The following is a 23,534-nucleotide window of genomic DNA, read 5'->3' on the forward strand; positions in this document are numbered from 1 at the left end:
AATCACTGTATAATGATGGTTTATTCTGTAATTAAAAACTGCTTTTATCCTAGCAGAAATTAAACAAATCAGACTTTCTCCAGAAGTAAAAATATATCTGAATACTGTGAATTTATTTATTTTTTTGCTCTTTTAAAACATAATTTGGGAAATATTTGAAAAAGAAATAAACAATTCACAGCAGAGCTAATAATTTGACTTCAACTGTATTGCATCTATTGCAATAAATCAGATATCTATATGGATAAGGTATAAAGTTGTAAGTGTAATTTAAAAGCTATTAAAAAAACAAAGATAGTGTCATTACTTTTTTTATTAGAATTTAAAAAATTCTCCAGTATTCACACCTCTTAAAAAAGTGTATGGTTTGTGGCTGAAAAAAGATGCTTGCGGTGAATGCAAAGCTCTATAAGAAGAGCTCCACAGGCTTCAGAAGACCACTGAGCTTCAGAGTCTGAAAACGTCTTCAGTTCGGTCAGAAATCGTCTGCTAAGATGCTCCGCAACATCTTTCTGGTCAGCTTGTTCATATATGCAGGTATAACCATCACTATAGTTCAATTCTAATCCAGTGTGAATTCGGTGTTATGATAAGAGCTGTTTGTTGAACTGTTTCTGACAGAAATATCAAACCTTTAGATATTGTGTGTAAAGGGTCACTTGCTTTACCTTGTTATTAAAACTTACTATTGGTTTTGTTTGTAGTCTCTGCAGCTCACTGGGAGATTCGTGAAGTGGACTCTGCTGAAGACGAACTTGAAGAAACTCCTGTAAGCATCAGTAAAGTTTGTTAAAGGGGGAAAATGAAAAATACCTTATTTATTCTCTATAATCTGTAAACCTTTATGAGTTTCTTTCTTCTCTTGAACATAGAAGAAGATTTCAAGAAGACTGCTAGTTGATGGCACCCATCAGCTTTCATTGAAGGAAGAAAATGGGTGACAACCAGCATCTTTCAAAATATTCTTACTTTTATAGCAACAATTATTGTTCCAAATCAGCTATAAAAAAAGGTGTACATCAATACACCACAGCCAAAACCAGAAAAGAAAAGTTGTATCAAGCGTTTGCAGTGTATAAACTTAGGTAACCTGCAGTGATGCAGTATATAGTGTCTTTCCAAAAGCAATAATATTTTTATGTAATAGTAATACATGTTCAGTGAAGTGTATTAAGTGTCCTCAAAGATCTCGGATGATTGGCATTATCTCTTCAAGCCCTAAAATATATAATTTATATATCAAAATAACATCTTTTTTGTTCAATAGAAGAAAGAAACTCAAGTGAATTGTGAGTAAATACAGGCAGAACTATCACTTTAAACAAGTGTTTACTTTAAAATGATGACTTTTCTTGATGCATGCACTGAAAAAAAATATTCAAAGATGATTCCTTGGATTTACTCAATTTTTTACGTTAAGTGGTTGTAAACAATTTATTTGGGCTGAACTTAAACAAACAAATTAAGTTGAACATTGCTCAATTTAATTTGTTTGTTTAAATTCAACACAAATAAATAGTTTGCAACAGTTTTGCATGCAACACTTTTTTCAGTGTTCTTGACTTCTCATATGATTGTTTCTCATACAAAAATAGGAGAAAAATATTTTTATGGTAATGATTATAAATTTCAATATTATCTTTGAATTATTCCCAGAAACATCTGTTGTGTTTTTGTTTTTAAAAGTTTTCTTGCTAATATAAATGTTAAGGAAACATTCCATTTTAGAATTTAATTTGGAACTTTAATTGGGATGGAATTTAATTTGGAACTTTTTGATTTTAATAGGGATGGGCTGGTATAAGATTCTGACAGTACGAAAAATCACGGTTGGATGGTATTGTGATCACTGCTCTAACATATGTTTGTTTTAAATGTCTGGGTAAAAAAACTAAAACATTTTCCCTCTTTGCACACAATATATTTTATTTTAAGAAACATTTAAAATATTTTGGAGCAGTAAACATGTCAGGCTAAATAACTAATTTATTTATTGACCTCTGCTGTCTTCAATAGTTTCAAAAACGCTGATTTCTTTACAATTTAATTTAAAAACTTTAAACAAACATCCAACTAAAACGATTCTGGGAAAAAAACTTCCCATGATGTGTAAAGTAACAGTTTTATTTAAGGGCACAGTTCACACAAGAATAAAAATTCACTGCTAACCCATAAGTGAAGTGAAGTTTCACAAACTAATTTCGAGAGGAGCACGTGATATGAGCTGGCCACTCATCTACATTCACTAGTTAGCCAATCAGATTAACCCCAACTCACTATAAGTAGCCTAGCTAGAACTACTCTCTTATCTTCGTTTTCCGAAGAAACCCCCCATCCACCCCTTCTCCTCCTTTCTTCCTTTACCACGGGGAGCTCTCGAGAGCCACCTGATCTCGTACTTCCCTCATATGCTCTATGGACCAGGCGGGAGCCCTGGGCTCACCTATCTCCGAGCTCAGGGTTCTCTCCCGGGACAGCATGCCAAACCTGCTAACAGTTGTCAAGCAATATCTAAATGTGAACTCTTGAAACAATAGCTTTATGACTTTCCTTTTTTGTTGTTGAACACAAAAGAGGATATTTTGAAAAATGTTAGAAACCTGTAACCATTGACGTCCAGTGTATGAAAAACAAATGTCATGGAAGTCAATGGTTACAGGTTTCTAACATTTTTCAAAATATCTTTTTTGTGTTCAACAGGAGAAAGAAACTCAAACAGGTTTAGAGTAAACGATGTCAGATTTTTCATTTTTCATCCCTTTAAGAATACTAGTAATGAACAGAATAGGCATTTTGTTAATGTCAGGTGAAGAATATTAGTAGAAAACAATAATATATAACAGTGCGTTCCCTCTTAGCGGAGTTATTAGTAAACTACTTCATTCATTCATTCATTCATTCATTCATTTTCCTTCGGCTTAGTCCCTTATTTATCAGGGGTCACCACAGGAGAATGAACCGCCAACTATTCAAGCATATGCATTACACAGCGGATGCTCTTCCAGACGCAATCAATTGGGAAACACTCATTCACCCTGAAATTCACACACACTACGGCCAATTTAGTTTCTTCAATTCACCTATAGCGCATGTCTTTGAACTGTGGGGGAAACTGGAGCCCCTGGAGGAAACCCACGCCAACACAGGGAGAACATGCAAACTCCACACAGAAATGCCAACTTGCGACAGTGCTAACCACTAAGCCACCGTGCCATCTAACTCCTAGATAAAGGTTCTATAGACCATTTAAATGTGGTGATGTCATTGGCCTATGAACATTTCCTGCTTGTTATCAAACAATTTCATAACTGTAACAAGAGACAATTCAAGCATAACTTAATGTTGAAGCAGCTATCATAGCATTATTTATCAGTATGTGTCTCTTTTTGGATTCTCGGAAATTATAGAAGTGAAAAATATAAAACAGGAAATACGTTAGGACCATTGTTTTTGTTTACATCCCTCAAAATGGTCTACACATCCTTGAGACCGATTCTGCTGGATAATCTGATGTGTTGTTTGATGATTCATATCTGTTTGGTGTGTTTTCAGGATGACAACATGGTAAAGCAGAAGTTTCCCGGTATGTGCAGTTTATGTAAATATGTCATGAAGCATGTGAAGGCAAGAATTTCCACTGACTCAACGCCGGTGAGTGTCATTATTAATGCCACATTATTGAACCGACCATGCCTTGACCAAACACATCTTTTCCTTCAGGATGAAATCAAAAACATGCTGATGAACCTCTGTGAAAATGCTTGGCTGCTGAAAGGTCAGTGTGAGAAATTTGTGAAGAATCATATACACACTCTGATCGATGAGCTGATGACCCATGATGGACCAAACACCATCTGTGCTAAAGTGCTGGTCTGCAAGTAAGTACCACAGAAACACTCGATTTTCAACAGCAACACATTGATTTAACTGAGGAGATTTTGATGCATTTTGCATTTTGTTTGTTCTAGATTTGGACCACCCATTAAGGAGTTCATTTTTATTCATGACCGGGCCGCGAAAGAGAATAAAAAGATGTGAATGCAGACAGTGAAAGCTCATTAAATATATGACTATATAGAAATCTGCTTCGAGTGTTTTCTTGTGTTATTATTTTCTTAAATCATTATTCCGAGCTTTCTGAATGTAAATAGCTTTCAATCTCAGGTCAAAACTATATGCTGCACGTTGTATCTTTTTTAACAACCCAGACTAATGGTTTTCATAAACTGGACAATCAAATCTGCAAAAAAATCTCACAGGATTTCATCAACATTAATACATTAACTACACAGTATTTATGTAAGTATATATAATTTACAATGCGGTTTACATCCAGGCTGTGGTACACTGGACCAGCTCTATACCCTCACCAGGGTGCTCAAGGGTTCATGGGAGTATGCCTAACTAGTCCGCATGTGTTTTGTGTGCTTGGAGAAGGCATTCGACTTGGTGGCATTCTGTGGAGGGTTCTCTGGGAGTATAGGGTCAGAGGCGCTCTGTTAAGAGCTGTCTCGTCCCTGTATGAACAGAGTAGGAGTGTGGTTCGCATTGCCGGCAATGAGTCAGACTTATTTCCAGTGCATGTTGGACTCTGGCAGGGCTGCCCTTTGTCACCAATTGTTCATAATGTTTATAGACAGAATTTCAAAGCTCAGCCTTAGGCTGGAGGGGGTCCAGTTCGGGGACCACAGGATCTCATCTCTGTTATTCGCAGACGATGTTGTTTTGTTGGCTTCATCGAACATGGACCTTCAGCATGCACTGGGGCGGTTTGCTGCTGAGTGTGATGCGGCCGGGATGAGAATCAGTACCTCCAAGTCCGAGGCCATGGTGCTTCACCAGAAAAAGCTGGCTTGCCATCTCCAGGTCAGAGGAAAGTCCTTACCCCAGGTGGAGGAGTTCAAGTATCTTGGGGTTTTGTTCATAAATGAGGGAAGGACGCAACATGAGATTGACAGGCGGATTAGTGCAGTGGCAGCAGTAATGTGGTCGATATACCAGTCTGTTGTGGTTAAAAAAGAGCTGAGCCGAAAGGGAAAGCTCTCGATTTACTGGTCAATCTATGTTCCTACTCTCATCTATGGTCATGAGCTTTGGGTCATGACCGAAATAAGAAGATCTCGGATACAAGGAGCCGAACTGAGTTACCTTCGCAGCGTGGCAGGGCGCACCCTTATGGATAGGGTGAGGAGCTCTTTCACCTGGGAGGAGCTCAGAGTAGAGCCGCAGCTCCTCCACATCGAGAGAAGTCAGCTGAGGTGGCTCGGGCATCTATTTCGGATGCCTCCTGGACGCCTACCTAGGGAGGTGTTCTAGGCATGTCCCACCAGCAGGAAACCTCTGGGAAGACCCAAGACACGCTGGAGGGACTACAGTATGTCTCTTGGCTGGCCTGGGAACGCCTCGGGATCCCCCCAGAGGAGCTGGAGGAGGTGTCTGGGAAGAGGGAAGTCTGGAGTTCTCTCCTAACACTGCTGCCTCCGCAACCCGACCCCGGAAAAACGGTTGCAAATGAATGAATGAATGAATTAATTAATTAATTAATGAATGAATGAATGAATGAATATAATTTACATCCATGCAGTTCAAGATCTTCAGACCTGTCACCAAATAAATATCCTTAAAATGTCATTCAAAAGTCAGTAAGCCTGTTGCCTTTAAAGCAAATAGTAGACTTTCCTTTAAAAAGTGAGTAAACCCAACCTATATATTAAGAGATAAATACAAGGGAGTTTGGGGACCTTTCAATATGTTCCTAAAATGTTATTTTTATATTTTTGTTTTGAATGGCGCAATAAAAATTTAAAAATGAGTAAACCCATTACCTTAAAAATATGTAAAGGAACTATGTGCATAATAATAAAACAGAAGTCAACTTAATAGTTCCAGGTTACAATGGGTTTACTCACTTTTTAAAGTAGAGTCAACTCTTCACTTTTAAGGCAATTCTAACAAATCACTTTAAATAGTGTCCAGTAAAAGAAGCTTTGCAACTAGCCTAGCCCATTTAAACATCATGATCAATAATGCTAGCAGTATGGAAAAAGATGTAAACATTGCTTGTTCATAAAGAGAGTTCAACTCAAAATAAAAGTTCAATTCATAATCAAAAAATATTAATCCTATCTAGTGACATGGTAAAACATGATAAACATATGCTGAATACTGGTACTTGACTGGCCTGTATCCAGTCTCCAATAAAGAATGTGTGTAGCATTTCGAAGCACAAAATGTAACAACGAAGACACTGCACTGTTGCCAACCTTAAGACTTGTTTGCTGGACGAATGGGCTAGTGTATACTTTATGTAAATTTAATTAGGTACACCTTACTATTACCGGGTTGGACCCACTTTTGCCTTCAGAATTGCCTTAATCCTTCGTGGCATCGATTCAACAAGGTACTGGACATATTCCTCAGAGATTTTGGTCCATATTGACATGATAGCATCACACAGTTGCTGCAGATTTGTCAGCTGCACATCCATAATGCAAATCTCCCATTCCACCACATCCCAAAGGTGCTCTATTGGATTGAGAACTGGTGACTGTGGAGGCCATTTGAGTACAGTGAACTCATTGTCCTGTTCAAGAAACCAGTCTGAGATGATTTGTGCTTTATGACATGGCACGTTATTCTACTGGAAGTAGCCATCAGAAGATGGTACACTGTGGTCATAAAGGGATGGACATGGTAAGCAACAATACTCAGGTAGACTGTGGCATTGACACGATGCTCAAGTGGTACTAATGAGCCCAAAGTGTGCCAAGAAAATATCCCCCACACCATTACACCACCACCACCAGCCTGAACGGTTGATATAAGGCAGGATGGATCCATACTTTCGTGTTGTTGATGCCAAATTCTGACCCTACCATCCGGATGTCGCAGCAGAAATCAAGACTCATCAGACCAGGCAACGTTTTTCCAATCTTTGATTGTCCAATTTTGGTGAGCCTGTGCCAATTGTAGCCTCAGTTTCCTGTTCTTAGCTGACAGGAGTGGCACCTGGTGTGGTCTTCTGCTGCTGTAGCCCATCCGCCTCAAGGTTGGACGTGTTGTGTGTTCAGAGATGCTGTTCTGCATACCTCAGTTGTAACGAGTGGTTATTTGAGTTACTGTTGCCAAACTATCAACTGGAACCAGTCTGGCCACTCTCCTCTGACCTCTGGCATCAACAAGGTATTTGCGCCCACAGAACCGCCGCTCACTGGATATTTTCTCTTTTTTGGACCATTCTCTGTAAATGGTTGTGCATGAAAATCTCAGATCAATAGTTTCTGAAATACTCAGACCAGCCTCTCTGAAACCAACAACCATGCCATGTTCAAAGACACTTAAATCACTTTTCTTCTCCATTCTGATGCTCGGCAACTGCAGCAGATCGTCTTGACCATGTCTATATGCCTAAATGCATTGAGCTGCTGCCATGTGATTGGCTGATTAAAAATTTGGTTAATGAGCAGTTGGACAGGTGTACCTAATAAAGATTTCATTTCTTATTCAGGATTAATTTATGTATTGTTTTCCCTTAATAACAAAAGCCTGCACATCAAGCTGCATGATGTGTTGACTAATATTTAAATTTACAACAGGAATCAGTCCAAGGCACAATTTAAAAAGCCTTTATTCACATGGCTAAATCTTAAAAATCAGGGTAATAGTCATTAGGTGCGTCTAGAGTCTCTTTTGAGTACTATGGTCACATGACTCATTTAAATAGCTCAACAACACTCAAATAACTTAACAAACAAAGTCAACTATCATCATTAATTCGGCATAGAGCCCTCCTGCCCTGATGAAGGCAGATCCTTGCTGAAACGTGTAGGTTTTTTAAGATTTAGCCATGTAAATAAAGGCTTTTTAAATTTTCCTCATTTTTCGAGTGCCTTGGACTGATTCCTGTTGTTGTTTTGATGAATCCCTTCCCCAAAGAGCACCGACCAAATATTTGAGTTACCCCTGAGCGCTTTTTTGTTTGATTTACCTGGATTAATATTTAAATTTGTTTGATTATCTGAAACATTCACGTGTGGCAAACATGCAAAAAAGAAAAAAAAAATCAGTAAGGGTGCAAACACTTTTTCACATAACAGTATGACAATTTATACATGTGAAATCTAAATATGAACTTGTACGGTGTCATATCAGTCATTTGCATTTAAAGCCATATTTCAGATTTCCATTTGGGTAATGTATAAACTTGTTAGTATAACTTAAATCCTTTAAAGAGCAGAAGGTAGAGTCATGAATCTTTCATCAGAATTTATTACAAAAGCGTCTCCGGTATTTTTTCTTACACCTCCTTACACCTCCTGTGGTTTGTGGTTGGAAAAAGATGCTCACTTGCGGTGAATGCAAAGCCTGTATAAAAAGAGCTCCACAGGCTTCAGAGGACCACTGAGCTTCAGAGTCTGAAAACTTCTTCTTTAGTTCAGTCAGAAATCGTCTGCTGAGATGCTCCGCAACATCTTTCTGGTCAGCTTGCTCATATATGCAGGTAAAACCATCACTAGTTCAGTTCTAATCCAGTGTGAATTCGGTGTTATGATAAGAGCTGTTTGTTGAAATGTTTCTGACAGAAATATCAAACCTGCAGATATTGTGTGTAAAGGGTCACTTGCTTTACCTTGTTATTAATACTTACTATTGGTTTTGTTTGTAGTCTCTGCAGCTCACTGGGAGATTCGTGAAGTGGACTCTGCTGAAGATGAACTTGAAGAAACTCCTGTAAGCATCAGTAAAGTTTGTTAAAGGGGGGAAAAATGAAAAATACCTTATTTATTCTCTATAATGAGTAAACCTTTATGAGTTTCTTTCTTCTGTTGAACATAGAAGAAGATTTCAAGAAGATTGTTGGTTGCTGGCACCCATTGACTTCCATTGTAGGAAGAAAATGGGTGCCAACCAGCATCTTAAAATATTTTAATCAATTCAAGTTTACTTCTATAGTGATTTTTATAACACTTATCAATCCAAAGCAGCTTCAGAAAAGGTGTACATCACTTATATAAAGGGCTTGCAGTATATAGACCTTTAGATATTTATATAAACGTAGTTAATCTGCAGTTATGAAGTATATAGTGTCTTACCAAAAGAAATAATGTTAACATGTAATAGTAATACATGTTCAGTGAAGCGTATTTGTATATTAAGTGTATTCGAAGATCTCGGATGGTTGGCATCGTCTCTTCAAGCCCTAAAATACTGAATTTATACCGATAATATCATCTTTTTTGTTCAAAAGAAGAAAGAAACTCAAGTAAAAGATGAGTAAATAGTGGAAGAATTTTAATTTGTGGGTGAACTATCACTTTAAGCAAGTTTATACTTTAAAATAATGACTTTTCTTGATGCATGGATGCTTGACATCTCATATAATCATGCTTCATATGAAAATAAGAGGGGGAAAATGTTTTTATGGAAATGATTATACATTTCAATATTAATTTTGAATCATTCCCTGAAACATCTGTTGTGTTTTGTTTTTAAATGTTTTCTAGCTAATATGACTTAAGGAAACATCCCATTTTAGAATTTAATTTGGAACACAATGAGGATGTTTACATTTCTTCATTTGCCAATGCGTTTCTCCAAAGCCAATGGAAAAGACTGTTACATCAGAGTGTTGTGAAATAGCTATTATATTGTTAAACCATTAGACAAACACCCAACTAAATTGATTCATGAAAAACTAAACTTGCAGCACGGTGGCTCAGTGGTTAGCACTTTCGCCTCACAGCAAGAAGGTCAAGGGTTCGGCTGGGCCAGTTGGAATTTCTGTGTGGAGTTTGCACGTTCTCCCCGTGTTGCCGTGGGTTTCCTCCGGGTGCTTCGGTTTCACTCACAGTCACCCAATACAAATTTACCCACCATTTACTCACCCACATCGGAACCATAGCTTTATGACTTTCCTTTTTGTTATCTGTCATCATTTACTCATCCTTATCACAAACCTGTTAGAATGTCTTTCTTCTGTTAAACACAAAAGAAGATATTTAGAAAAATGCTTGAAACCTGTAACCATTGACCAATGGTGTTAGTTTTTCACGCTATGGAAGTCAATGGTTACAGATGTCCAGCATTTTTCAGAATATCCTCTTTTGTGTTCAACAGAAGAAAGAAACTCAAACAGGTTTGTGATAGTGAGTAAACAAGGTCAGATTTTTCACTTTTGGGTGAACTATCCCTTTAAGAATACTAGTAATGGACAGAATGGGTATTATGTTAATGTCATGTGAAGAATATTAGCAGAAAACAATAATATATAAGAGTGCGTTCCCTCTTAGCTGAGGTATTTATGCAATTACGAGGTATAAATAACTAGTTAACTAGATTTGGAGACCGATTCTGCTGTATAATCTGATGTATAGCTGAAGTCAGAATTATTAGCCCCCCTGTTTATTTTTTCCCACATTTTCTGTTTAACAGAAAAAAGATTTTTTTTTCAACACATTTCTAAACATAATAGTTTTAATAACTTCCAGCCAAAATAAAGCAAATAAGACTTTCTACAGAAGAAAAAACATTATCAGACATACTGTGAAAATTTTTCCTTGCTCTGTTAAACGTCATTTGGGAAATATTTAAAAAAGAAAAAAAATTCAAAGGGGGGCAAATAATTCTGATTTCAATTGTATACATATTGTTTGATGATTCATATCTGTTTGGTGTGTTTTCAGGATGACAACATTGTAAAGCAGAAAATACCCGGTAAATGCACGATATGTAAATACATCATGAAGCAGGTGAAGAAGAGAATTTCCAATAACTCAACGCCGGTGAGTGTCATTATCAATGCAATGTTATTGTACTGACCATGCATTGTTAAAAATGTTTGTAAATTATACAGTATTTAACTGTAATTTACTGTAGGTCAGTTATGCAGTACTGTATTTAAGCTGCATTTTGAAAATGTATGTATCTTTTACAATAAAGCTATATAAAATACTTATTAGAGAAAGATAACTGGTGCTGTACATGTAATACACTGAAAAAAAGTGTTGCGTGCAAAACTGTTGCAAACAATTTATTTGTGTTGAATTTAAACAAACAAATAAAATTTAATGTTCAACTTAATTTGTATGTTTAAATTCAGCTCAAATAAATAGTTTACAACCACTTAACGTAAACAAATTGAGTAAATTCAAGGAATCATCTTTGAATAATTTTTTTCAGTGTACAGTATTTTGCTGTAATTGATTTACATTAAATTACTGTAGATAATACAGAAAATTGTTAACCTTTCCTTGACTAAACACATCTTCTCCCTCAGGATGATATCAAAAACAATCTGACGAACCTCTGTAATAAAGCTGGACTGCTGAAAAGTCAGTGCAACAAATTTATTCAGAAGCACATACACACTCTAATCGATGAGCTGATGAACGATGACGGACCCAACACCATCTGTACTAAAGTGCACGCCTGCAAGTAAGTACCACAGAAACACTCATTACACACAGCAACACATTAAGTTAACTGAGAAGATTGTAATGTTTTGCATTTTGCTTGTTCTAGATCTGGACCACCCATAAAGGAGTTCATTTTTATTCATGAGCAGGCTTATAACAAACTGAACGAGAATAAAATGTTGTGAATGTAGCATATGAATTACCGAAATCTCATTAAATATATTACTATATCTGCTTTGTGTTGTTATTATTTTCTTAAATCATTATTCTGAGCTTTCAACCTCAGCTCAGAACTATATGTTGTACGTTGTATTTTTTTTTTTACTACCCAGACTAATGGGTTTCACAAATCACACAAACAAATCTACAAACAAATCTTAAAATGGAATACAATGCTTTTTGTATTTAAGAAGAGTGCGTTGCTTTCTCAGCTACTTACAAACAATCGCATATATCTAAAAACAAATACAGATGCTTTTAGGATTAAAAATTTTAATAAAATGAATAGGTTTAAAAATATGGAGCCAGACCAAAAGGCTCAAAAATAATACATTTACAAAATGAAATGCAAACATGCATAGCACAATTCACATTTACAAAATCCAATTAGTAAATTTGTGAACAATTTGTAAATTCACCAGTAAAAATGTTAATATTCAATCAAATATATATTTTCACCAAATAAACTGGATTTGCATATTTTGAATCGTTTTGAATTTACGACTTGGATTTATGTATTTTTGAATCATGTTTTGAATTTATGAATTGTATTTGTGTATTTATGAATGTGTTTTGAATTTACGAATTGGATTTATGCATCTATGAATCGGTTTTGAATTTACGAATTGGATGTGTGTATTTATGAATGTGTTTTGAATTTACGAATTGGATTTATGTATTTTTGAATCATGTTTTGAATTTACGAATTGGATTTATGTATTTTTGAATCATGTTTTGAATTTACGAATTGGATTTGTGTATTTATGAATGTGTTTTGAATTTACGAATTGGATTTGTGTTTGTTTACAAATTGGATTGTGTTTTTGAAACGTGTTTTGAATTTACCAATTTAACTTACGTGTTAATGAATCATGTTTTGAATTTACAAATTGGATTTATGCATCTATGAATCGGTTTTGAATTTACAAATTGGATTTGTGTATTTATGAATGTGTTTTGAATTTACGAATTGGATTTGTTTATATGTTTACAAATTGGATTGTGTTTTTGAAACGTGTTTTGAATTTACCAATTGCATTTACGTGTTAATGAATCATGTTTTGAATTTACGAATTAGATTTGTGTATTTTTGAGTTTTGAATTTATGAATTAGATTTGTGTGTTTATGAATCGTGGTTTTGAATTCATGAATTGGATTTTGTGTATTTTTGAATCGTTTTTTTAATTTACAAATTCGATTTCGTGAATGTGAGTTTTGTTGTGGATCTATGAATTGCATTTTGCAAATGTATTGTTTGAGACTGATCTGGCTCCATATAAAAAAGCTGTATGTTTTGAAAAGTCATGTGTTTCTTGCAGAATAAACAGTAGTTTAGCCAGCTGTGATTCAGTCAGCTGTGCATGACATTTGGTTGTAGTTTTAGCTGAATGAAGGCTTCTTGTGGCTAACCACCAAACTACCAGGACACCGAGAAGAGTTTCACACAAACTTACCTTGCTTTTACTCTTTTCAACTACTTATAGTGTGGCATTTTACTGTTTAAACATGAAGAAAAATCTGTTATAAAGTTGTATAAGTTATAAAAAAATAAATAAATGTTTTCTTCAGAAGCATATATCTCATAATATACCTAACATATTGTGTACACATCTTGTAAAAAGAAAAGAAAAGAAAAAAGTGCAATAGCAACACATTAAAGTGCAAAATAGCCGTGTGAATTGTTTCTGGAAGTTGTAACTTGTGAAATAAAACTTGTGCATTGAATGTTGACAGATATTTTTTTTCTTTCTCTCAAGTAAGTATAAAACTTAACTGCATTGCAAAGTTGAGAAAAACATAGGAAACTTGAGTACGACACTTCCGCATGGTACCTTCTGAGACCATCTAACAGGAATACCCCATTTCCTCACACATTCACACTTATCATCAGTCATTTTGCCACAAAACTAGCATAATAACTTCCATCAGATGCCGAACTAGATGCATCAAATGAGCAGTCATGAAATCTATTGATGCCATTTAAATAATAATTTATCATATAAATAATAATAAATTAAATAATAATAATTAAATAATAATTTATAATTTATCATTCACCACACGAGCCATTTCCTCCCTTGTCATGTTTTTCTCACATTAGCTGAGTTTCGGAATATGTGAAATCACCTTTTGAATTTTTTATTGCATTGCCAAATAGTTTTAAACAACCGACCATGTATGGAGCTACAAATATGACAAAACTATTTTTTTTTTTTTATTAAAATAATTTCAATTACAATTTCACACAGTAAAGCATAATACAATACACATTAAAATATAATTTGTAATCAAAACATTAAAACTGTGGTAAATTCCCGTTCATTTCTTTAAAAACTTGACATGCTTTGTCCGTCAAAATTTTGTGCAGTTCACCTAAATTGTTCTCGTTTTTATAATATATTTTCAGTTTTTCCACATACCCTTCCGTTTTCCTCTTTAAAATTGTCCATACATCCATCACAATTTTCTTTTTGCCACAATTCTCCTTACCCATATTGCATTCTTCATGAGCATGATACATAGGTTGACAATTTTCTAATTTTCATTTTTCTTATTCCATCCCAACATCAATACTCTGCTCCATTCTGTTTCATTTTCATCCCAGTCTCCAAGTAGTCCTTTAATTAAAACTTTACAATCTTTTAAAAAACTTTCCAATTCTTGACAATATAAAAACATGTGTAAAAAACCCTCTTCTTCTTTTTGACATACTTTACACATTCCACTTTGTTCCATCCCTATCTTGTTTAAAATGACATCTGAAAATATTGCTTTGTGCCTTATTAAAAATTCTAGACATTCGACTTTTGTTTCTACATACTTTCCTTTCATGTTTCCCCATATTTCATTTGCTTTTACATTGTATTTTTCCATCCAGTATTTGTTTGCTGTTGGTTCTTTAAAAAATTTCTCTCTAAAAAAACAATAAATATTTTTCACAGTACATTCTTTAAAATCGTGTATTTTTTTCTATTTTCTAAAACTATTTTAATGAATGAAAACTGAATCTTAAATGCCATTTTGAGTTATAGTACATTGAAATAGTTTTTTTTTTTTTTTAACAAATGCCATATCTGCAGTCTAGGAATTCAGAACCATAAAAATACGTAGTCTGTAAATACATGTCTGTATAAATCTGCCTTAAAGGAGACCTATTATGCAAAGATCCACTTTTGTAAGCTGTTTGGACAAAACTGTCTGTATGTATAGTGTGTCCACTGTCATATTAGAGTGATATAAACCCAACAAGTCTCTTTTTTTAATTTCCTGATGTTAAAACAGGACCCAAATCCCAGTGGTTTTGAGGCCCACCACAACGTGACGTAGAAGTGCGTTTTTCCCCGCCCACCGAATTTATTGACAGGTTTCATGTTTCTATTATAACATGTACAGTGCATCTGGAAAATATTCATAGTGCTTCACTTTTTCCACATTTTTTATGTTACAGCCTTATTCCAAACTGGATTGAATTCATTTATTTCCTCAAAATTCTACACACAATACCCCATAATGACAAGGTGAAAAAAAGTTTTTGAAACTGTTGCAAATTTATTAAAAATAAAAAACCTGAAAAATCACATGTACCGAAGTATTCACAGCCTTTGCTCAATACTTTGTTGATGCTCCTTTGACAGCAATTACAGCCTCAAGCCTTTTTGAATATGATGCCACAAGCTTGCCACATCTGTCTTTAGGAATTTTTGTCTATTCCTCTTTGCAGTACCTCTCAAGCTCTATCAGGTTGGATGAAAGGCGATGGTGTACAGCCATTTTCAGATCTCTCCAGAGATGTTCAATAGGATTTAGGTCTGGGCTCTATCTGGGCCACTCAATGACATTTACAGAGTTGTTGTGAAGCCACTCCATTGATATTTTGGCTGTGTTCTTTAGGTCATTGTCCTGCTGGAAGATGAATCGTCGCCCCAGTCTGAGATCAAGAGCACTCTGAAGCAGGTTTTCATTCAGGATGTCTCTGTACATTACTGCATTCATCTTTCCCTTTATCCTGACTAGTCTTCCAGTTCCAGCTGCTGCCAAACATCCCCACAGCACGATGCTGCCACCACCATGCTTCACTGTAGGGATGGTATTAGCCTGGTGATGAGCGGTGCCTGGTTTTCTCCAAACATAACGCCTGGCATTCACTCCAAAGAGTTCAATTTTAGTCTCATCAGACCAGAGAATTTAGTTTCTTATGGTCTGAGAGTCCTTCAGATGCCTTTTGGCAAATTCCAGGCGGTGAGTGGCTTCCGTCTGGCCACTCTACCATACAGGCCTGATTGGTGGATTGCTGAACAGATGGTTGTCCTTCTGTAAGGTTCTCCTTTCTCTCCACAGAAGAACGTTGAAGCACAGACAGAGTGACCTACGGGTTATTGATCACCTCCCTGACTAAGGCCCGTCTCCCAGTTAACTCAGCTTAGATGGCCGGACAGCTCTAGGAAGAGTCCTGGTGGTTTCAAACATCTTCCACTTACGGATGATGGAGGCCACTGTGCTCAATGAAACTTTCAGAGCAGCAGAAATTTTTCTGTAACCTTCCCCAGCCTTGTGCCTCGAGACAATCCTGTCTCGGACGTCTACAGACTATTCCTTTGTCTTCATGCCTGGTTTGTGCTTTGACATGCTGTGCTGTGACATAAAAAATGTGGAAAAAGTAAAGTGCTATGAATACTTTCCGGATGCACTGTATACACATATCCACAGAACATTTGTTTGCAAATAAACTGGGATTAAAATATGTCACAACTCTCTGTGTTTCATGAGTTAGGCTTTTAAAATGTTTATAAAACAGAGCACGTTTGTAATAAAGGCAGTAAAATCGCTATGTAATTCTTAACCACTATAATCACTATCGCTGCATGGTGTCAGTAAACACTAATATATGTGTGTGTGTACTGCAAACAGCATTTGTGTGAGACTCATCATTTCAGAAAGGCTTGAATAAACTCCCCTACAAATACATCAAATAACTTACTTAGTAATTTTGACTAATGAGCTGTATTTCAGCTTCATCCGAGTTTGTCTCTATCTGCTGTTTTTCTGACATAACGCATGATGACAAGTAGATGCGCACAAGGGGAAACGAGTGGGGAGAAGCAGCTCATTTGCATTTAAAGCCACAGGCTACAAAAACAACTACAATGTAATCAGACACCAAAATGGGCAGATTCTGGAGGCTAAAATAAATGATTTGATGGGTATTTTGACACTTTACAGACACATTGTGGAGAGACCAAAGATTTATCTTACATCTTGTAAAAGGAGTAAAATAGGGGCTCTTTAATAAGGGGTATAACAGTTGTGTGATAAGAGCGTATGAACATACAAGCCTCTAATGATAAAAATCTATTAATTTAATTTTTTTTAATGGCACTTGACTGACATTCGGCCATTGTACGTGTCATCAGCGAGAGAAAGCCCCGCCCATTTGTGACAAGCTATCCCTCATACGCTTATTTCACGTGGCCGCCATTTTAAAGAACCAAAGCGAGGCTGCGGTGGGAAGAAACCCGGAAGTATAGGACAAGGACTGTACACATTACAGTAACATGCTGTGGAGTACACACCTCCAGCTGTTGCCGAGATTTCAAAATGCAGAAATGGTGTAAACATCACTTTAATATCATTCAGTAAGTTTAATTTAGAAAATTAAAAGCAATTTAGCATCAAACAACATCACAATCTCTTTAAGAGTAATATGCTCAAGTGTCTTCCTAGGCTTCAGATCATGGCAGCAGGTAAACACCGTGGGGACGCTTCCCTGCTTCAGTCTATGTTACCCAGTGAGCAATAAAACACTGTAGCACACCCTCGTGTTGTCTGTAATAGTGTTGTCCCGTGTTGTTGTTTTAAAACCATCTATTTCCCGCTGAGTAAACATTGAAGCGCCGCTGAGCGCAGATGACTCGACTGATCTTCACGGCTGCTTCGCGTTCCAGTCTCCTTGTATCTGTGTTTGCACTCAGTTTACTGCCCTTCACCCAGTGCAAACACAGATACACGGAGACGCGAGCGCGAAGCAGCCATGAAGATCAGTCGAGTCATCAAGCAGATCGCTCGGCTCGTCTGTGTTTGTACTCGGTAAACAGCGGAGGGTGAACTGATGACCTTCTCGGCCAATCACAAGCTATTCTGTTGATCACGTGAACACAATGGCAAATCAGCGCTGTTTTAAGAAAGCCATCAACAGTGCCTTAAATCTTAGCGGGAAATTGATATTTTTTTCTTTTAATTCAGTATCGTGACAAGTCTAATATAGTGAAAGAATAAGTTCATTAACTCGCGTTTGATAAATGGCGTCTAAAACGTGTGTTTGGGAAAGAAAACGCTAGCTAACTAGTGCCATTTCCCTTAACTTAGCTGAAAATGAGCTCTGATATCCCTTTTTATTTTCACCATTCATTCAGAACGGACCTTCGGGTCACTCGGAAGGCGGTGAAATGATAAATTTGTGTCACTTTCTCTTCGCTGATAAGATATACAGCAAGCTACACAACGTTCCAATGTAACTCCCAACGATACTTCCGGGTTTCTTCCCACCGCAGCCTCGATTTCGCTTTTAAAAATGGCGGCCGCGTGAAATCAGTCTATTAGCATAGGAAGTTAGTCTCGTTTTTGAAACTGCTGCCATGCAGACACAAAGGCCTTTGTAGCTCCGCCCTCTTTTGAAAAAGTACAATCTAATTTGAATTTAAAGTGACAGTCACCAAAATGGCACAATTAGGATCAAAGCCTAAAGGAGTCAGTTTCATTAATTATTAATTATTATTATTAGTTATTAAACATTATTTGTGTGGTATTTTGAGCAGAAACTTCACATACACATTCCAGACACAGACTTATTTTATATCTTGTAAAAGTGGCATAATAGGTGCCCTTTAAATGTTCAATATAATAAGATAAATAAGTCACATATAAAACTATTTAAAATAAGTTTCAGTTTTATTAAATAACACTTGTCAATCATTCAAACTTACACAATTCAAATAGTTTTGTCCTACTATTAGCTCTATAATTTACAATATTAGCTCTATGTTTACTATAATTCTTCTCACTGTATACCAAAGAACATATCAGTAGCATTTATTTCTTGAGAAACTGCTTGAAAGGAAATGAGAGCTAGTGACAAGCCATGACTGAAAGGTGCAAAAGGAAATGTGTGGAGGGGTTTAGGTGTCTGTGGGTCGTGTCTCTGTGGTGGTTGAAGTGTGAAAACATTGTGTTGTGTTGTTGCAAGGGCTGAATCATACAACAAAAATATCATATCATGATATGATAGGTCATCTTATATCATCATAACGATATACAGTTTTATGCAAAAGTTTGGGCAGCCCTGATAATTATCATAATTGCAAGTCATAGTCTGCTGGCCTTTCAAAGCAGCAATTTCACTGTTCTATATTTTATACCCTAGGGAAAAGCTAGATTTCAGTTCTGACAAAACACTTATTTAAAGAGCCTCTATTATACATTAAAAAGGGTCATATTTCGGTTTTATGAGTCTCCAACAACATACTGATATGCATGCAAGGTCAAAAAACACTTTCATGGTCTTATAATATGACTTTATTTTTACCTAATTATCCCAGCGACTCCCATTGAATTGTTCAGTGATTAATTTGTTCCCAAACCCCTCCTTAGCGCGAAGCTAATCTGCGCTGATTGGACCGATGACAGCCTGTTGCGATTGGTTGACAGCGTTCAGCGCGAGACAGAGTAAAATGCCCAGCGTGGCTTATCAAGCCCCCGGGTCGCCAACATTGGTATAGGATCCGATAGTATAGGAACACGCTTCATAGTTAACTTACTAACACCACAGTAAACAGTACCTGGTTCTCAACAGTGTTATTCAGACACCTAACCTCCCCAGGCTCCCGGATTTTATGTGTGTGCATGAGTGCATTAAAGCAGTGCAGTTAAACTCCAGCATATTGCTCCATTCTTAACTATGACACAAAATCAAGTTTTAATCCACACAGCAGCAAAAGCAAAAGTATTCTAAACTTGACCGATGCACGTGTGTAGGATCAGCTGACGGTGGCCATAGCAACGACAAACTGCAGTGCAATGCGAGCTCACAAACGCATTTAAATCCGTAAACAAAGCAGCACGCGTAGCGTTTTCAACGTGGCTTTACACGCGATATGAGAATATAAGGAGTTAACCTGATACAGTACAAGCGGTTACAAGTAACAAAACACAATTAAATACAGAATTTGCAAGCAAGAGAAAACAAGGAGGCAACCATTTACTTACACTTATGAAATATGTCATGGGCCAGGTCTGATTTCATAATTTGAATTTTTCATTTTGAAGCTTTTCTCCCTTCTCAGCTGTAGATCATTTCTATTTGCAATCATTGCTGTGGCACCTCTTGTGGAAGTGTTATATGTTCACAGGGCTTACCTGTACTCTTTTCAGTGCTGTGCACCAGCCAAAAGCCCAGCGTGCAGCAGCCTGCCTTTGTGCCTAATAAACAGTCCTTATTTTGCCTGCACCTCTGGTGTATTGTCTGTCCATTACAAAATGGAGGAAGAAACTAATCCATGAGCTGTGTACTGAAAGTTCATGTCAAGCTCGGACAAAGTCTCATACATCAATAGTCTTTTCTGATCCTTCCTTTAACAAACGGACGATGAATCCCCCATTGTAAGCGTGTAGATTGCTGAAACGCTCTTTTCCCTCACACTTCCAATAATATCCAGGTAAGCACAGCATCTTCATGACTCATGACTTCAGGATCTGTTTGTCTTCCTTTCTTTGCTGCTGTGTTAGTGTGCGGGACCGCAGGTTTAAATTTTCCCGGGTTTGTGCGCGCAACAATTGGGCGGAGCTTATGTTTCGTATCCACGTCACGCCAAAACGGCTAAAGACTCGTTATCAAGATGATTCATTCGAACCACAATGAGTCAACTCTTTTATAGATGAATCAACAGTTTTAAAAACTGTCCACTTTCAGATTTAAGCCTTAGCTGGATATTTCACTGCACTTAGAGCTGTGCTACACACTACATGGTAGGTCATTTTCCAAAACCCATAATATGGGCTCTTTAATCAACAGATTCATTGCAATTTAAATCATAACAAAAACAGACAGGTGCAAAAATTTGGGCACCCCAACAGAATTATGACATCAATATTCTGTAGAGTCAACTTTTGCTGAAATAACAGCCTGTAGACGCTTCCTTTAGTCAAGCATAAGTCCCTGATTCTTGCTGAAGGCAATTTGGACCATTTTTAATTGCAAAAATTTTCCAGGTCAGTCGGGTTTAATGAGTGTCGAGTGTGAACGGCCTGCTACAAATCAATCCATAGATTTTCAATGATGTTCAAGTCTGCGGACTGGAATGGTCATTCTAGAACATTGTATGAATTCTTTGGTAGACCTGGAACTGTGCTTTAGGTCTTTGTCCTGCTGAAACATCCAACCCTGGCGTAACTTCGGCCTCTTGACTGATTCCTGAAAATTGTTCTTAAGAAATCTGCTGATACTGGGTGGAATCCATGCAACCTTAACTCTGACAAGGTTTCCAGTACCTGTGCTTGCCACACATCCCCACAACATGATGGACCCTTCACCATATTTTACAGTAGGGAGTGTGTTCTTCTCTTGGGATGCTGTGTTCTTTTTACGCCATGCAAAGTGCCTATGGTTGTGACCAAATAACTCGAGTTTCATCTGTCCACAGTATAGTTTTCCAAAATGATTCAGGCTTGTCCAGATGAGCCTTTGCATACCTCAAAGTCTCAACAAACTCTGTTTGTTGGCAGAATGCAGAAAAGGCTTTTTCTGGATCACCTTTCCATTGAGCTGTTCTTTGTGAAGAGGGCACTGGACTGTAGAACGATGTATCGGCAGCAAGATGTTCCAGGAGCTCTATGGAGGTGGTCTGTGTTTTGTCTGTGACCATTCTAACCTTCACAGAGCACATCTTTCCTTCACATAAACAGTTTCTTGTGGCCTTCCATTTTCTTACTATATTTCTGACTGTGGAGATAGAGACTTTAACTCTTTGTGAAAGCTTTTTGAATCGTTCTCCTAATTTATGTTGATGAATAACTCTAGTTTCTTGGTCATTAGGAAGTTCTTATGAGGTTCCCGTGTTGCTACTTTCTTGTTTACAATAAGAAGCACAACTAGCAATCAAATATCTTAAATATCCTTTTTTTATGATTGTTTGCACCTGTCTTAGGATTGTTATGCCTCAGTTACACTACAGTTTGAGCATGCGAAATTTTGTCGTACGGTGCTACGAAAAGGGGCGGGGGCTAAATAAGATGACTAGATATTTTTTAAAAATGAGCGTGTTATGAAGCGGACAGGAGACAGAGGTAAGGAAACGTTAGGGTGTTTATTGAATGACAACAAGGAGCACATGAAGGATAGCCAGGAGGATCAGGAATGATGTTGGGGTCTTTTCCTCCGTGGCTGGGTAACAGGAATACACGAGGATGGACAGCACACACCAGATACAGCTGACAGAGGATGACACAGACTTGGAAGGACTGGAAGACAGGACGATTCGGGAGGACCAGGAAGACTAGGAGGAATACAAAGAGAACAGGTAAGTAAATCGTTTGTTTAGCTGAGGATGACTACGCTGAGTGGTCGCTCAGTTGTCCGCTTTCGTCGAGACGAGCCCGGACAATGAGCGACTGGAGTGCTGTGCTTTTATCTGGTGCTCGTGAATGTGATGCAGCTGTGTGCTCATTAGAAGTCAGGTGATGGTGATCTTCGTGAGTGGGGGTCGTGAGAGCCTGACCAATCCATGACAGTACCCCCCTCCCCAGGGCCCGCTCCTGAGGGCCGACACCTCCGACGCCGTGGTGGTCTCCCTCTGCCTCTAGGCGCTGGGAACTCAGGGTGGCTCTCATGAAACTCCACCATGAGACTAGGATCGAGAATATCAGCTCTGGGAACCCATGTCCTTTCTTCGGGGCCGTACCCTTCCCAGTCCACCAGGTACTCCAACTGGCCACCACGACGTCGGGAACGCAAGATCTCCTTCACTGCGTAGACGGCTCCTTCTTCTAGGAGCAGTGGAGGAGGGGGTTCCTCTTCGTGGTCAGGCTCTGTGGAGGGAAGAACAGGATCGTGATAGGGTTTCAGGAGTGATACGTGGAATGTAGGGTGAATACGGTAGTGAGAGGGTAATTGTAGTTTGTAGGTGACGGGGTTAACCTGTTCCACGATGGTGAAGGGACCAACAAATCGGGGACTTAACTTGCGAGAGGGCAGTCGCATGCGTATGTCCCGGGTGGATAGCCACACCTTTTGTCCGGGTGTGTATCTGGGTTCTTCAGACCTTCTTCTATCGGCGGTTACCTTGCTTCGACGGACTGCCCTCTGCAGATGTTGATGAGCCTCGTCCCAGACTCTCTCGCTCTCCCGGAACCAGTGATCCACTGCGGGGACATCAGATGGTTCGCCATCCCAGGGAAAGAGCGGTGGTTGGAAGCCCAGGACGCACTGGAATGGCGTGAGTCCGGTGGAGGGTTGCCGCAGTGAATTTTGGGCATATTCTGCCCAGCCCAAATACTGGCTCCAGGAGCTCTGGTGACCACTGCAGAAGGTCCTCAGGAACCGTCCCACCTCCTGAATCTTCCTCTCTGTCTGCCCGTTGGTTTGGGGATGATATCCAGAAGAGAGGCTGACGGCCACACCTAGGAGCTTGAAGAAGGCTTTCCATAGACGTGAGATGAACTGTGGACCTCTGTCCGACACAATATCTTCTGGAATACCAAATGACCTGAAGACTTGATTAAAGATATTGTCGGCTGTTTCAAAGGCTGTGGGAAGACCTTTCAGAGGGATTAGTTTGACAAACTTTGAGAATCTATCTACTATGACTAGAATACAGGTATTACCTTCTGACGAAGGGAGATCAGTGATAAAG

The 23,534-nt window shown here is 37.9% G+C and overlaps 2 protein-coding genes across 2 annotated transcripts; both read left to right on the forward strand.

Annotated features, from left to right (window-relative positions):
• Positions 1–448: 448 nt before the first annotated feature.
• On the forward strand, positions 449–4,057 carry nkl.1 (NK-lysin tandem duplicate 1). The gene is made up of 5 exons (XM_056477423.1): positions 449–537; positions 705–769; positions 3,553–3,651; positions 3,721–3,878; positions 3,969–4,057. The coding sequence occupies exons 1-5, from the start codon at positions 495–497 to the stop codon at positions 4,036–4,038; spliced, it is 435 nt and encodes a 144-aa protein (XP_056333398.1). The 5' UTR covers positions 449–494; the 3' UTR covers positions 4,039–4,057.
• Positions 4,058–8,410: 4,353 nt separating this feature from the next.
• Positions 8,411–11,631, forward strand: nkl.2 (NK-lysin tandem duplicate 2). Its single transcript, XM_056477424.1, has 5 exons — positions 8,411–8,500; positions 8,666–8,730; positions 10,683–10,781; positions 11,276–11,433; positions 11,521–11,631. The coding sequence occupies exons 1-5, from the start codon at positions 8,458–8,460 to the stop codon at positions 11,597–11,599; spliced, it is 444 nt and encodes a 147-aa protein (XP_056333399.1). The 5' UTR covers positions 8,411–8,457; the 3' UTR covers positions 11,600–11,631.
• Positions 11,632–23,534: the final 11,903 nt, after the last annotated feature.

Source organism: Danio aesculapii, chromosome 17 (genome assembly GCF_903798145.1).
Source record: "Danio aesculapii chromosome 17, fDanAes4.1, whole genome shotgun sequence".
In the NCBI taxonomy this organism is placed as follows: Eukaryota; Metazoa; Chordata; class Actinopteri; order Cypriniformes; family Danionidae; genus Danio; species Danio aesculapii.

What these genes read in the sequence shown, in the direction of transcription:
- nkl.1 (XM_056477423.1), top strand. Translation starts at nt 495, where the DNA reads ATGCTCCGCAACATCTTTCTGGTCAGCTTGTTCATATATGCAG. An exon ending in ACGAACTTGAAGAAACTCCT is followed by an intron (nt 770 to 3,552) that starts GTAAGCATCAGT and finishes GTGTGTTTTCAG; the next exon opens with GATGACAACATGGTAAAGCA. An exon ending in TTTCCACTGACTCAACGCCG is followed by an intron (nt 3,652 to 3,720) that starts GTGAGTGTCATT and finishes CTTTTCCTTCAG; the next exon opens with GATGAAATCAAAAACATGCT.
- nkl.2 (XM_056477424.1), top strand. Translation starts at nt 8,458, where the DNA reads ATGCTCCGCAACATCTTTCTGGTCAGCTTGCTCATATATGCAG. An exon ending in ATGAACTTGAAGAAACTCCT is followed by an intron (nt 8,731 to 10,682) that starts GTAAGCATCAGT and finishes GTGTGTTTTCAG; the next exon opens with GATGACAACATTGTAAAGCA. An exon ending in ACTAAAGTGCACGCCTGCAA is followed by an intron (nt 11,434 to 11,520) that starts GTAAGTACCACA and finishes TGCTTGTTCTAG; the next exon opens with ATCTGGACCACCCATAAAGG.